The sequence below is a fragment of the Eublepharis macularius genome, chromosome 9, assembly GCF_028583425.1.
Source record: "Eublepharis macularius isolate TG4126 chromosome 9, MPM_Emac_v1.0, whole genome shotgun sequence".
In the NCBI taxonomy this organism is placed as follows: domain Eukaryota; kingdom Metazoa; phylum Chordata; class Lepidosauria; order Squamata; family Eublepharidae; genus Eublepharis; species Eublepharis macularius.
Window position 1 is genome coordinate 81,157,712 of NC_072798.1, and position 15,906 is coordinate 81,173,617.

Consider the following 15,906-nt stretch of genomic DNA (forward strand, 5'->3'; position numbering starts at 1 on the left):
TTAAAAGTGTCTCTCCACACCTACAGTGGTTCAGCCCACTCTGCCACCTTAAACAAAGACTGAACGGATGTTCTGTCATTTAGCAAAGAGAGATACAAGACAAGTGCAACAGAGCCCTATCTACAGGTTTAGCAGAGATCTGCACATAGCAAGTGCAGAACTGGCTCACTCAAGAAACACATTCCCAAAATAAATAGGGACCATGAGCTCAGATTCTAATATGAGATTCAAAATGTAAGGCAACTAATAAAATGGTCCAGATTGACAGAGGTTGGAAACCAATTAATACCTAGATATTTCAAGTGCTGGAAACCTTTCCTAGGTTATTGTTATCAGACTCTGGACTTAACCGCTGATTTTTTTAAAAAATGTGTTTCTTGTATAGGTGTGCATTTGTGTATAAAGTATATGTAAAGCATTGTCAAGCAGCTGTCTTATTGTGACCCCATCATGTTTTCAAGGTCAGAGACTAACAGGTGGTTTACCATTGCTTGCCTCTTTTTTTTCATTTGTGGTCTCCCATCCAAATACTAACCAGGGTTGACCATGCTTAGCTTCTGAGATATGATAAGATGGGGCTAGCCTGGGTTATGCATATAAAATTCATTTAAATAAACAAATCAAAATAAAAATGATTTAAATACATTCATACACAAATAAATAAGTCAACTGAAGTCAATGGGCTCAGAAGGGTATAACTCTGTTTAGGATTGCACTGCAAATAGCTTTCAGAAGGACAATGAGCTCATCACGCAATACAGCCTAAGGTCAGAGATCAGAAAGGGTGGCGAGTAATTCAGAATAAGGGGAGAAACCAAAGCAAATTCTGTTGGCAGTTGCTTTAGCAGCCGGTGGTTCCCAAAGCCATGGCTCCAACACTATAGTTGGAGCTATGGCTGAAAAAGCTCCAGCTTTGCTTGCTGCTGGGTGGGCTACCTTAAACTAAGGAAAGGCCAGTATGTGGCAACCCAAATACCACAGTTTCTGCAGAGAGACATGCCATGTGCACGTGTTTAAAAAGGGTGACTACCGCCCCCGCCCCCTCCTCCCTGGGGTCTGGTATTATTCCAGACTTCATCTGGCAACCCTATTGGTGAAGTTTGTGAGGGAAAGTGCATTTGTCCCCATAGAAGACGACTGAGGAAAGAAAAGGATTTCTGAGGAGAAAGGGAGATGAAAGCTGTTTTAGGTGTGTTCTATGCAAGACCCACATAGCCCGGTAAGACGCCTAGATGAATATTCTCTCCAATTAAATAAACTTGCTTCGGCACTCCTAGCTTCCCTTTCACACTACAACACTTGTTTAACAGCCATTAACACCCTCAAACAACCATTTATTTCTCCTCCAGAGAAGCTCACACAATCAGCCAGTATCCAGGTTTTCAAAACAGGATTGCAAACAAAAAATACCGTCCAAAGAATCAGCCTGGGCAACCTGAGAGATACAAATTTAACAGGTGGAGGAGCTTTCTCAGTAACTGCTAAGATCTGCAGATCCACCTGCTGTGGAAGCACATTAGACTGTCAAGAAGCTGGCAGCCATGCATCAGACATATAACAGTAGTCAATTCCAATAAAGCAGGGGGGTTGTGGGAGCACTCCCAGAGCAGCCTCTTGGAAGGATTTGCTCCTGGTGTTCGTGCACAGAGAACAAAGGTACCTTGCTTCCTGCCTCTCTTTGCATGCACACCAAAGGAGCAGCAGCACTGCACAGCAAGGTCACTCAGAGTCTCTCTGCACAAGACATCTTACACGGGGATGCTCAAGTGAAAGATCGTACCCTTGTTCTCCCATGGTGGATACACGTGCATTGCTAGGGAAACAGAGTACACTTGAATGTAAGACCGCACAGAAACTCACTTGAGCATCCCATGTAAGATGTCTTGTGTAGAGAGACTCTCAGTGGAGGGGGGGGGGTTCCTCCATGGCTCTGGGCTCTGACCCTTGACATGCTCCTCTCTATAGTACCCTGCCCCTTTGCCTTGTGTTTCCTGTCCCTGACAGCCAAACTACACGAGATGCCAGACACGTGTTCTTCACGTGTTGGGTCCTGCAAACTTCCCTGGAAGGGAAAACCAAGCTTACTGGATTTTCTTACAAAGAACAGCCACTCGACGGGAGAGATTCTATCTTTCAAAAATCCACTCTGCTCAGTTTTCTTCCAGGAGCTTGGAGGCGGGGGGGGGGGGCATGGATGTAACAGCAAGCAGGAAAAAAGCTGAGAGGGAGAAAATCCATGATGCGATTCCCTATGGGGAGAAGAACAATGAGAGGGACTGGGATTCTCTCTCATGCACAAAGAAAATCAGTTTTTTTCCTGCCTCTTGTTACATCATTCTCCCCCTCTCCCAAGCTCCCAAAGGTTTTTTTTTTTTGAGAGAGAGAGAGAGAGAGAGAATCCCTCCAGTTGCAATTCTCCCCAGCTGAGAATCACATCGAGCAGCTGGTTGTTGTTTTTTTAAAGACTACATTTTCTAGGGAACCTGGCAGGATCCAACACTTGCATCCAGGGCTTTTTTCTGGGAAAAGAGGTGATGGAACTCAGTGGTGGAACTTAAGACCACACAATGACGTCACTTTGGGTCAGCTGGAACAAGGGGGGAGTTTTTAAAAGTTTAAATCGCCATTGGCGAAAATGGTCACATGGCCAGAGATCTCTGTCTGGAGATCAGGGGGCAGGGCCACCAGCCATGTGACCATTTTTAAGAGGTGCCAGAACTCTGTTCCACTGTATTCCCACTGAAAAAAAGCCCTGCTTGCGTCTCATGTAGCTCCACTCTTGAGTCTCTTGACTTGTTGCTCACAATCCTAGCCTTGTCGCCAGCAAAGTCATAACTGGCTGATTCTCATATAGAGATAACAAACTCGAGGTGGGGGGATTGTTACTATGAAGCTTAATTGTTTTATTATCTCTTGCTTTTATGGCCCCTGCCTGGCCTGCATCAACCTGAAATCATATTTTTATTTGCCTGTTACCAAATACATTGTACACTGGCACGAGGAGATCATCTTAACACCATGACTTAACATTTTCTTAATATCTACTTTTTTCCTCTTTTTTACTATGTGAAATCTACACTGATCCAATTTAAGTCTCAAGGAGAAAGCAGGGCTATGAATAAATAAATAAATAAATAAATAAACTGAAGTGTTCTAGGGGACTTGAAAACTTGCACCCTGTCCTAATGAAGGACATGGAATACGTTCTTGGTGTTTTGGATAGTCCTCTTACTGGTACGTTCTCCGAGACTGATGTCACATGATCTCATATCACCGTTAGCAGTTCAGTGGGTCCCACATTTGGAAAGGCCAGAGGCTACTGCTTTAAAGCTCACATCAAAGTTGTTTCTGTAACCTGCCAGGAGGTGGAGCTATTACATTATCTAATTCTGTTAACTGGTGAGATTTTGATTTTAGCAGGCAAAGTTGTTTAGGAGGAGAAGGGATGGAAAACGACATTTGTTAAAAAGGGCTTCTTCCATGCATGGTTCCAGCAATCCCCAGTGCCCAAGTCACTGGGCTGAGGCTTGCCTTGCCACACTGCACAAGCAAGTCCCTATTATCTGCCAGTGTGGCATCGCAAGACTTGCGAGGGTGGGGGGGCACCGTGGTTCATACACAAAGTCCCCAGTTCAACCCCTGGTATCTCCAGTTAAAAAATCAGGTCATTTCAGGCGGGTAGCTCTGTTGGTCTGCAGTAGAAGAGCAACATTATAGTCCAGTAGTACCTTAAAGTTGAACAAGATTTCCAGGATATAAGTTTTCAAGAGTTAAAGCTCTATCAGACAAAGGGAGCTTTGACTCTTGAAAGCTTATACCCCTGATATCTTGCTGGTCTTTAAGGTGCCATCTTACGCTAAGAATCAGCTAGTAGGCAACGTGAAAGACTTTGCTCAAAACGCTAGAGAACCACTGCCAGTCAGAGTATTTTACTACACATATACCCTGCCTTTCTTTCCAACGGGGACTCAGAGCAGCGTACATCAGTCTCCTTTCCTCCATTACATTCTCACAAATACCTGGTTGAGAGGGTAGCGACTGATGCAAGCGTAGGTTGAGAGGGTAGCGACTGATGCAAGAGCACCCAGCCAACTTCCAAGGCAGAGCGGGGATTCAAACCTGGGGATCTCCGATCCTAGACTGACACTCTAGCTGCTACACACAGACTCTCAACAATACTGACCTTGATAGACTCAGTATAAGGCATTTTCATTTATATTTTGCTGCAGTCCAGCTCTAGCAGTCCAGACTTCCACGTGATTAGTTGAGGCAGAATGTGGTGCGGAGTGCACTGTCATCTATTCTGCCCCACCTAATCAACCAAAAGCACCTGCAACGTGGAAGAGGAAGAGTGCCAAAAAAAAAAAACCCTGCCAAAAGGGAGGAGTATGTTTTGCAGTCCAGGAAGTGTGAAAATGTTCACAAAACCTCCCCGCTCCCACCCCACACTGTTTCAACTAAGCACTAGATTAAATTGTCACAACTCTGGCAGATGCCACTAAAACTGAGGATGCACTAAGAAGCCTAAGCAGATACCCAAATACAGTTGAATGTCAACCCCAGAGAAAGCAAGGTTAGAAAAGGATTAAACAAATGATACCCTTCGGTAACAGATGGCCCTCGACACCACCAAGGATTTTGAGGAGTCACCAGTCATTGGGCAGAAGAGAAAACTACATTTTATTGGAACCACTCCAGTAAGACAAGTTTGTGCAAGCTTCCACTGTCCTCTTCATCAGGTGGCTAAGAAATGCAGAGTTCCAGCAAAAAAAATTGGATTCATGCAATCATTAGCAGAAATCACATCATATAATGTATATTGCCCTGTTGACATTATAACATCAATAGAGAAAGAGACATTTTCTTACATCCCGTTGTGTTTTACAGCAGATTTCTTTCCTATAGAGCAAACCAGAAACACCACACGGAGATCCGTAAGTGCCCAAACTCATACACAAATACACTTACCATTTCTTCGATATAAGGGAAAAGCATGTCTCCAAAACATTCTGTTGATTCTATGGGAAGCTGAGCTGGTAAGTTATCAATGGAACACATCAAAATTCCAAGCCCTTCCACACTGAAAGAGAGGACAATGGAACTTCACATTGCGCAAGTATTTAGAAAGACCATGACTTTAATCATCCTAATTGCATTTTTTTAAAAAAGGGCAAAAGAATTGCTTTGTAGACTCTGCTCATAACATGAAATCAAACCAGCAGCAATTAAAAAGTCCCACTCACCTATCATGAATAATATGCTGGTCAGCGTCATACATGCAGAAGGGGCTGTCGATCGTGGTACATTCCGTCATGAATTCTATCGATCCTCCAGTGTCTGCTGAAATGTCACAAATTGCAACAAGCCTAGAAAAGTTGATTTTGAAAAATACCTATCTATTACCAAGAAAAGATTTTCAGTGGTTATATACACAAACCTCTAAACACTCCCCTATGTGTTATCGTTGGTTTAAAAGGTAGTTCAGAAGTCCCAAGAAAAATATTCCCAAGAATCAACAAAGGCACCCTCTGAAAACTATTTCAAACTTATTCCAAAATGATTTAGATCTAGTAAAACTTCACACCTGCATATTCATTTGTTCCACAAATCAGCAAATGATGCACATATTTTACCCCTAGAGTGAATAACAAGGCCAGAGGGGATGTGGGGAAGCCGGGCTCTTGCGTTACAATGTCACTTATGTGTGTATGTAAAGTGCCGTCAAGTCATAACAGAGCTATGGGTTTTCAAGGCAGTTGACTGCCTCTGCGTAATGACTCTGGACTCGCTTGGTGGTCTCATTAAACGATTTTTCCTACTTTAAGTCTGATTCTAGTGTGCCACTGCTCAGAGCCAAATAGGCTGTATGAGCAGTATCATTAAAGTAAAGCTTGGTGGTCTCCCATCCAAGTACTAACCACGGCTGGTGTTGCTTAGCTTTCGAAAGCTGATGAGATCAGGCTAGCCTGGCCCATCCAGGTCAGGGCACAAGATGACTTTGCTGCATTTTAACCTTATGAAGGTGCAGCTCTCTCTCTCACACACACCCCACCAAGAAATGTTTCTTACTTGTGTGGCAATTCCGGGCACCCTTCAGTAGCTAATGCAGAAGGTCTGAGAGGCGTCAGAAGTCTCTGTGCGTCTTGCCTGCTTAACAAACGTGGGGTATGCTGCTCCCAATAGATCCCATTGACCACACAAGTTGCATAGGGTGCAATCTGTAAAATAAAGCCAGACATTTCCTGATGTTTGTAGTAACAAATTACTAGATCCAGAGTCCTCCGTCTATGACTGAAGAAGCAAAGGGAATGAGACAGGGCATATTTCTGACACTGGGCCTCAGATTCATGTGTGTGTGTGTGTGCATTACAATATCACTTGTCATTTTAGCTTCTAGGGAGAATTCAAGCTTGATTTGATCTAGAACCCACTTATTTGTCTTTTGGGCCATCCACGGTATCCGCAAAACTCCTCCAGCACCACATTTCAAAGGAATCAATTTTCTTCCTGTCAGCTTTCTTCGCTGTCCAGCTTCCACATTCATACATAGTAATGGGGAATACCATAGTTTGGATTATCTTGATCTTGGTTCCCAGAGAGACATCTTTATCTTTAAGGATCTTATCTTTGGGGTCAGTCTAGTCTGTGAACCATTGTTAATTCTTTGGTTTAGCTGATGATTATCAGGATGTGTTTAATGTTCTACACCCACACGAGTGCTCAAAAACCCTGTGATGGACATGAAACACATCCTGATAATCATCAGCTAACCCAAAGAATTAACAATGGTTCACAGACTAGACTGACCCCAAAGAGGCCTGAATTGGGCATTTCAGACAACCCGCTTGGGTTACTGAAAAGCCGGACCTCAGAGTACAGCTAACCCATAAACAAGAGAGATTTAAATGTTATGCTCACATCAGTGTTAAAACGAGATGTGTAGAGCTCTGGATGCTTGTCATATTCCACAGGGTCATACACCCCATCGGTCTTCCTCACGAGGTGATGGTGTCGACTGAGCACTGTCCCATACACTTTTCGGAGGTCTGAACGAGAGATTGAATGAGAAATTAATACCGGACTCTGCAAATCTTCTGCGTGATGTGTGTTACAGAATTGCTCAAGGATTACCTCCAGTTCTGGAGACTTCCTTCAGCTCGTGGGGCTCTACAAACTCACAAGGGAGTGCATTGAACATTTCTTGAGCACCCTGCAAAAAAATTACTGACCCTCAGTTACATTGGCTTCCTCAGATACTACAATACTAACAAGCACAATGTGGCCGATCTGGTCTGGAAACTTGTGGGGACAGGCAATGGCTCAGAAACAGAAAAGCTGCCCTGCATACAGAAGGTCACGCGAGCACATGAAGCTGCCTTATAGTGGATCAGACCCTTGGTCCATTAAAGTCAGTACTGTCTGCTCAGACTGGCAGCAGCTCTCCAGGCAGAGCTCGCATCATCTACTATCAGGTCCTTTTAACTCAAGATTCCGGGTACTGAACCTTGGACTTTCTGTGCACCAAGAAGATGCTCTACCACAGAGCCGTAGCATCTTCATTTAAAAAGATCAAGTAGGAGGTGATCTGAAATCCCTCAGTGTGAGACCCTGGAAAACCCTCTGCCAGAGGCAATACTGATCTCAAGAGGCCAATGGTCTGATGCATTATAAGGTAGCTTCCTATGTATTCATGCAATGCACTCATTTGGAGGAAGGTTGTGGCTCAGGGCTAAATTTCAATCCCTTGCATCCACTGGAGAATACAAACATAATGTCCAGGGTCACAGAACCTGCCCCTCTGGACTTATCTAGACCCCTGCCAGAGCGCACATCCATTGGGACACCGGGGCTGGGAGCCGACGATGCCAAGCTGGGGCCACCACTAGAGTCAGCAACAGTGGAGCCAACCGTCAGCCAGCACTCCAGGGGTCATAGCTGCACCGCTGTCAGGGCAAGGCCGCAGCTAGGGCTGGTGGTGAAAGAAACAGCTGATGGATGAGGCCCCGGGTGCTGCAGCCACATTGCAACCATCCAGGGCACTTCCTGACAGCTGGCAGGCCAGGGAGCAACCCTTCCCAGTGGTGACAAACGTGAACCCGCCTGTGGAATGCTCCTTGTAGTGATGCCATTGTAGGCAGCCAGGGCAAGGCCACCAGAGAGAGCACAGGCACAACGGCCCAGCCATGCTGGCTGGAAGGGGCCAGCCAGGCCACCCAGAGGGGGCCAGAGAGGGGATCAGGATGGGGGGAAACACACGGAGGCCCTTGGATGAGTCTTTGGCCCCATCAGTTGATCTGGGGGAGGTTGAATTAAACCTAGGTAGGACGGAGCCTGGGGGAGGGGTCAAAACCCCCCAGGGTGACCAGGAAGGAAGAGAACTGAGCCGTCTATGGGCGAGAGAGAGCATGGCGAGATGCTCAGAGGGAAGAGGATGCTGTGAACCCCCCTCCTTCCCATTTCTAAGGCACACCCAGCAGCCAGACTGGATAAGCAGGCCAGCTCAGAGGGTAAGTTCCCTTCAGGCTCCAATGCCCCCACTGTGCAGCACGACACATAAATAATAGAAGTTTTTTTTAAAAAGAGGTGAGTCTCATGACCTTCTTACACAGGGGCTGCAACCAATGGTTCCAAAGCCAAAAGTGGCTCAGTCCAACCTCCCACCCACTCAATACAACAAAATTTGCAACTTAAGGCATATTGGCGGAGTAGGCAGAATATTAGAATAGCCAGCATGTGAAAGGAAAGGCAGACAAAGATTTTATGGGATTAAAGGGCTTCTTAGAGATGCTTTACAGAAAGGGAACTGATAGAGATTAGGAGCCGCCGCTAATCCAAAAGTGAACCATGTGCAGATTTATGTCACTGCAATGAAACAATCAGGCAGGGTGTGCTCCTATGTATTTTTATTACTTATTGTGAGCCTTTGCGTGTGCCACTTGCAACAACCAATGTGTGAGCTGCAGAAATTTTATGGATTATTAATGAACATGTCAATTTTCAGCAAAACTGAATTTTTGTCAGTTGTGCACTAATCACTTGCTATGAATTTTGGTTCTTATACAAGGTTACCAGCGCCTTTTCTTACATAGGTAGAAAATGAAGTATGTAGAAATTACTGCATGTACTCATACCACCTATGCCTTTTGACCAGGCATTTGACAACGGGCCAGGACACGATGCTATTTCCTAGTCTCAGCGGAAAGATGTCCAGATTCTTCCTACTGGCTGGTGACACACAGTGACAATATTGACAGCTACAACCTATGGACAGAGGCTAGTGGTGGTTGTCTTTTGTGATGAGAACATGGGAAACCACCTGTCAAACTTACTGGTTTAACACAAGCCTTATTTTTTGGTGGTGTAAGGTACTTCTGTCGGTAGAAGAAGTAAGGGAGAGTTTGTGCCAATTCTGCCCCCTTACTGGAGCCCCTTAATTTGCTCCTCATGTTGTCCCTGGCCCCTGGCCCCCAAAAGCATTTCTAGGAGTCCAGCACACTGCAGTGGAAGTAAGGAGGCACAAAAGTTGTGTTCCACTAGCAAAGTCTGTTGGTGGTATTTTGGATCCACCCGTCAATTTCTACAGAGGAGCTCTAACAGTGCAATCCTAAGAAGAGTTACTCCAGTCTAAGCTCATTGATGTCTGCACTGTTAGTCTTTCTAGAAAGTACATGCTAATCCAATGTGATTTACACCACATATTTTATTTCTTCAGCTTAATGCTACATACTGAAAGATCACCTTACCTTAGAGACGTTACCGGTACCTGTAAACACAAATGTTATGGGGCCAATCGATTTCGGCATCAAGCCCAGCGAAATTTCATAGCCACAATCCCGAACGGCTTGCACAGCCTGGCCGCTGTTTCTGTAGTTATGGGCCATTCCAATGTGCTGAAACCAGAGGCAGAATGTCAATGTCAAGAGGTCTTTCTGGACATTTAATAAAACCCCAACTCCCTAATGCTCATGCCAGCAATTCTGTACATAGTCTTACCATGAAAGGAGTATGGTGTCCCAGAGCAAGAAACCGCAATCCCATTCCATGTAAAATATTGATCATACCTAGTTTAAAAGATGACAAAAACTGATGGACGGACAGAACTCACAATGCTGCAAGGGACCAAAATGCCACCTGGTCCAGTTGCTTCAGCAAGGAAGAATATCCACCGCCAGCTCAAGGCAGCCAAACGACAAAAAGCCCTGGAAGTAACGGCCTATAACCAGCCACACAATTCCCAAGACTTAAGGACACTTACATTTTCTTAAGAGAGGATAGTGATTTCCACTGATTTCCCCCTCCCTCTGCAGACCTCCCCCCACTTTGCCCTCATTGTGTACGCTGTGGGTCTACCTACCCCCTCAGTAGCAAAATTGGAGGGGGAACTCAGTGAATGGCAAGAAATCATTGAAAACAGCCTGGGCCTTACATTTGAGTAGACCTGGTAAGGCCTGCTCCCTAAGCCAAGCTACATAAGACAGTTGGAAGCAAAAGTATGCTTCCAACCCAGGCTTATTAATTACCTGAGAGAAGGTATAACATTTTTCTTGTAAAAATGCTAAATATGCATTATTTATTCTAGATACCTGCAACACCAGCCCACTTTCCAAAGGCTACAACTCGCACTCCTCTGTGATCCACCAATTTCTCGTAATCTATCAGTCGAATGTCCTAAAAGTACAATACAAAACAGGTATGTTTTCTCATACAATCAATTGATTTTTGTATTTAAATAATAATGTTACAACAAACACCAACACCTAAATAAAATGGTGCATGCTCTAGAAATTAAATGGCTTATTATATAGCAACAAGATAACCGGGGGGTTTCCTCTGTAATTTCCCTTTGAATTTAATGGGATTTACTTAAATGCCACGATAAGATATCCGACTGCTTCCTTCTATTTCAATGGAGAATAGCACAGGAGGCTATCCTGGCAAAGTATACTTTTTAACAAATTCAACATGGTCTGTTTTGCCAGCAAAATGAACACTGTTTCTTTGCGACACTCTGTAAATATTTAACATATTGCTAGTAAAAATATAGTTTGAGAAGTGAGACCACACCACTTATCTCTAGCCCCTAAAACCAAAACATGGTGTTCTTCCTCTAATTAGTCCATCGATTACATTTTCTACCAATACAACACAAATCTTGACTATTCCACAATACATGTTCAGGTGATCAAATAGAGGAGATTATGCAAGTGATCGGCTTCTTATAGTCTGCAGACAATAGAAGGAAGGGCAGATGTTTTCCATCACCAGGATCCAGAGACCTAAGTAGCGTTATATTTGGCAAGGCCTGAAGTTTTTATCCTTTAAATTTTAGAAGCTGACAAAGGAATGTTGAGAAACCTTTCAACTGTGACTGTGTCGCCCTAAGCAAAGCTGCACCCTTATAGGCCCACTGAAGTCATTACAGGATGCTGAAATATCTGTCCAGTCCGAGGAAGAAATGGAGGGTCAGTGAAGAGATGGTGCAATGGTTTCTCCATAGCAGTCTGTCATCAGGACATTCCCAGAGTGGTCATACTCAGTACTGAATTTGCTATAGTTTTATATTTGAAGGACAGACTTGACAAAGAAATAAAACAGACACATCATTGGCTGCTACAGGCATTTTAAATGCTCATGGTATCACATCGCACTTTGTACTGATCTCACACTGTTGCAGCCTTACTGACAACTGATGTACACGAGACCATATAAGTGGCTTTGGGAAAATACTCCATAGGAAGCATTTTTCTGCAGAACAAAAAAAAAATTGGAGGATTCAGAGTAAACCTGTTTAAGATTACTCTGTAAATATATTAAATACAATAGGACTGAAAGCTGGCTAGATTACATCCAATCTGTTAGCTACTTGCTTTTTAAATGACTAATAGTGTCATCCTAAGCAGAATTATATTTAAATCAATGAGCTTAGAAAGGCGTAACTCCACTTATGATTGCACTGAGAGCCAGTTTGGTACAGTGGTTAAGAGCGGTAGGACTTTTATCTGGAGAACCAGGTTTGATTCCCCACTCTTCCAGACGAAGTCAGCTGGGTGACCCTGGGGCTGAGAGAGCTCTCTCGGAGCTCTCTCAGCCCCACCCACCTCACATGGTGATTGTTGTGAGGATAATAATAACACACTTTGTAAACTGCTCTAAGTGGGCGTTAAGTTGTCCTGAAGGGCAGTAATATAAATTGAATGTTTTTTAAAAAAGAAAAGACACTGTGCTTCAAAAGACATAAAGGCTTCAAGGAAAACTAGCAGTATTCTTTGTAATTATTCTTCAGGGCATAAATTTTATAAATATTCTCATTTACATCCAGCTGAACCTATACTTCAAAACGGTATTCTGTAGTAAGCCAGTAATCTTACTTAAGCACAACAGTACCTTTCTTAGGATCTCATCCAACAAGGTCATGTTTGCCTCCTGGGCTTTAATAGTATGAGAGAAGAAGGCATATGTCTTCTTGGGGATTAGTTTATCCTCCGGAGGTCTTTTCACACCTACAATCAGACAAGCCGCTGAAATGTCTTCCTGTATAATGCCGCCAGCTTTAACATAGTCCTAGGAAGGGAACACAGAAGAGAAACCCAACACCTTGAGTAATGGAAGCAAATGCCAGTAAGGAAGTCCTTACCTCTGTATCAGACACACCTTACTGTGAGAAAGTATCCTCCTTCATTACAAGGAGAAAGTTACCAGAATAATATACCAGCAATACTTTATCTGTTTCAGATATATTCAGGTGCCTGAATGGTACTCAGGATTTTTCAAGTTACCAGTAAATGGGTCGCAAAAAATTCTGGAAATATGCATAGATCCAGAGTTAGCCATGTTAGTCTGTAGTAGCAAAATAGAAAAGAGTCCAGTAGCACCTTTAAGACTAACCAACTTTTCTGTAGCATAAGCTTTCGAGAATCACAGTTCTCTTTGTCAGATGCATGACGAAGAGAACTGTGATTCATTTCATCAGATGCATGATGAAGAGCTGTGATTCATTTCGTCAGATGCATCTGATCAAGAGAACTGTGATTCTCAAAAGCTTATGATACAGTAAAGTTGGTTAGTCTTAAAGGTGCTACTGGACTCTTTTCTATTTTGGAAATATTCAGGAACATAGACAAGCATTTTATGCTCCTAGGACTGTTTCCCCTCAATTTTACAGTGTGTCTGTGTCAGTATTTCATTGGCTTGCCAGGCTGGTTTTCCTTGGATTCTCTGGATTGACATTGATTCTTTTAGGCTTGAAACAGCATCCGTTGCTTGAATTGGTTTGGCTGGTTTGACATTGATTGTGTTGGGCTTGCCACATTGGCCCTTGGTTCTGCTGGGACTCTAGTTTCATGTTGGTTCTGTTAAGCTTGTTGTTTCTGTTTTCATTGGAATGTTTTTGGCCTGTGATTGCTTTCTCTTGCATGTTTGGCTTTTGGCTTCTTTGTCCTGAAGAAAGCATGGATGTTTTCCCCCTCTATTGGAAACAATGGAGACAAGTAGGAAGGCTGGGGCGTTTTCCTTGATCCAATCTTTCCCCCCCCCCAAATTCTGTTTATTGTTTTCAAAATCACCAACAATACAAATAACTTTTACAAGAATAGGTATCTATAAACAATTATTACATTCAGTATATGTTTTCTAAATTATTATACTTCTATACAATCATAAATAACATATATTTACAATTCATATGCAATCATATAGCAATGATTATATCTTGCTGTATTGAATTTCCATCCTGTTATGTGCTATTGCATACCAACTATTACACTATCGATTAAGTTCTGATTTATACGTTTATATCAATGATTTACAATAATTTAATTAAGTTATAAAAAGAAACACCTCCCTCTTCCCCCCTCCCCCCAATCTCCATGTGGTTGACTTCATAATATTTAACAATCAACTTTTATAACACTAACCCCTATTTTTATATTAACACTAATAGCAAATAAATTTATATCAGATGTATGTTATAAATTTTAAGGTTCAACCACTCTCCCTAAGATAAGTTCTCAGAGAGAGAATGGTTCGGCTGTAGACCTGTATTCCCCATTTAATCTCTTTACTAAGTGAGAGCTGAAGGCACCAGACGACAGCCCGCTCCCCTCCCCATGTGGATGTTCTGTTAAGACTCATTCTGCAACAGTATTTTCATTTCTTTACTTTGATTTTTGCCACTTCTGACTTATCAGTTAAGTTTACCCCAGACTTGATTTTCTTCCTGGCTAAGCTGTCTGTGGAGTGGTTGTTCTGATCAGTATTTTGCTGCCTTTTTTTTTTTTTTTGGTGAAAGAGTTCTGTCTATTTTCCTCTCGTTTCCTTTGCGTTCTATTTCTGATGGAGTAGGAATACCAAGCTGTTGTAACATGTGTAGTCCGGACTCTATGCCTGCCGCCCCAAATACCTCTCCTTTATGTAGCACTTGGATCTTGGCCGCTGCTACCCATTTGTAGTGTTAATTAGCTGCACAGAGTTGTGAAGTGATAGGCTTTAAATCTCTTCTGCGCTGTACTGCTTCTCGAGGTAAATCTGGGTAGATTTCTGTTTCATGTCCTCTATAATAAGTGCCCCCATTTTCAGGCTTCTGCCGGTATTTGTTGCTTCAGATTAATGTCTCTCAGTTGAATTTTAATGTCCCTCGATTCCGTTCTTTGTAGATTCATATAAGAGCCAACCCTATAGGCTCTAAGCACCATCACATCTCCATTTTTCCCAGCGTATGTTTGTGTGCAGAGCCATTCATCTATTATTTTTGCCATTTGTTCTTCCATTTGTTCTGGAAATCCTTCTGCCTTTACTTTTAATTTTCAAGCATCTAGTTCCAGCTGAATTCAATTCCTCTTTGTTATGATGTAGGGCCTTAACCTCTTCCTATAATGTTTGCCCAAGAGTGAGGGCGTGTTCTGCTTTCCGATTTGTCTCCTGAGAGGAAAGTTGCATCTGATCTAATTGAGCTCTCAGCGGTTCAATCAGGGATCTCATCATTTCCAGAATTCTGGATTCCATGGCTCTTATTACTGTAATCATCTCTGGTTTTGTGGATTCTGTCTCCATCAGGCCTGCTTCATTATGTTCGGCGGCCATTTTGTGTCTATTGCTGCCTGTAGCTCTGTGTTTGTCTCTTCAGGTTTCTTCTTGAGAATATTCTTCTACCGATCTGGAGGGTATGTTTTTCAATTATGTGTTGTAGGCTTTCCCCCTCACATCTGTTTGGTATTTGATTTCAGCAGACAGTCTGATTTATTTGTAGATTTGAGGAGAGGAGCTCAGATTTTAGGCTGCTATCAGACCTCTGCAGCTCTTGGCACAAGCACCGCTTCTCCAGCCAAAGTGATACTGAACACAGATCTTGGGCCCACCCAAAATAGTACTGATTACTTTAAGTAAACCAGAGCTCTCCAAGATACCACATAGAGATCGTTCCATCCTGCTACTGGAGATGCCAAGGATTAAACTTGGAATTTTTGGCAAGCAAAGTACGTGTTGCATCACAGAACAGCATGTTCCCCTTCCTCTTCTTCTCAGACTCTTCCCAAAACCTTCTCCTCATTTGTTTACAATCTTCCTTCCTATGCAAATTTAATGCATGCTATACATTGCATTTCCCATCACGACCATCATCAATAACATCAATAACATCCAAGAACTTACCTTCTCATGGATGGCCCTTCGGTTCGATGGCTGCACCAAAACTTTGTATCCCAGGCTGGTTAATGCCTTGACGTGCCGTGGGGCCAGAGGTGCTCTTCTTTCCCAGGCATTAACATCCTCCCTCCTGATGGCCAGCACAGATTTATGATAATGCCTCCACCTTAAAAGATGGTTCCCAGGTCTACCACCTGAATGTCTGAATGCCTGGAGCATGATAAAACCTGGCAGCAGCAAAGACAAAGTAACAAACCAATGCAAGCT

The 15,906-nt window shown here is 43.2% G+C and overlaps 1 protein-coding gene across 1 annotated transcript in view; it reads right to left on the reverse strand.

Moving 5' to 3' along the window:
• Positions 1-15,906, reverse strand: part of AASS (aminoadipate-semialdehyde synthase) — a 44,560-nt gene that overhangs the window by 24,774 nt on the left and 3,880 nt on the right. The window contains exons 2-11 of the mRNA XM_054988931.1: positions 15,646-15,866; positions 12,385-12,561; positions 10,584-10,668; positions 9,994-10,061; positions 9,744-9,890; positions 7,132-7,210; positions 6,919-7,046; positions 6,070-6,218; positions 5,244-5,366; positions 4,969-5,080 (exon numbers count right to left, since the gene is read on the reverse strand). Coding sequence (XP_054844906.1) covers positions 4,969-5,080; positions 5,244-5,366; positions 6,070-6,218; positions 6,919-7,046; positions 7,132-7,210; positions 9,744-9,890; positions 9,994-10,061; positions 10,584-10,668; positions 12,385-12,561; positions 15,646-15,858 — 1,281 coding nt within the window. The 5' untranslated portion in view covers positions 15,859-15,866. The remainder of the gene's footprint in view (positions 1-4,968; positions 5,081-5,243; positions 5,367-6,069; positions 6,219-6,918; positions 7,047-7,131; positions 7,211-9,743; positions 9,891-9,993; positions 10,062-10,583; positions 10,669-12,384; positions 12,562-15,645; positions 15,867-15,906) is intronic.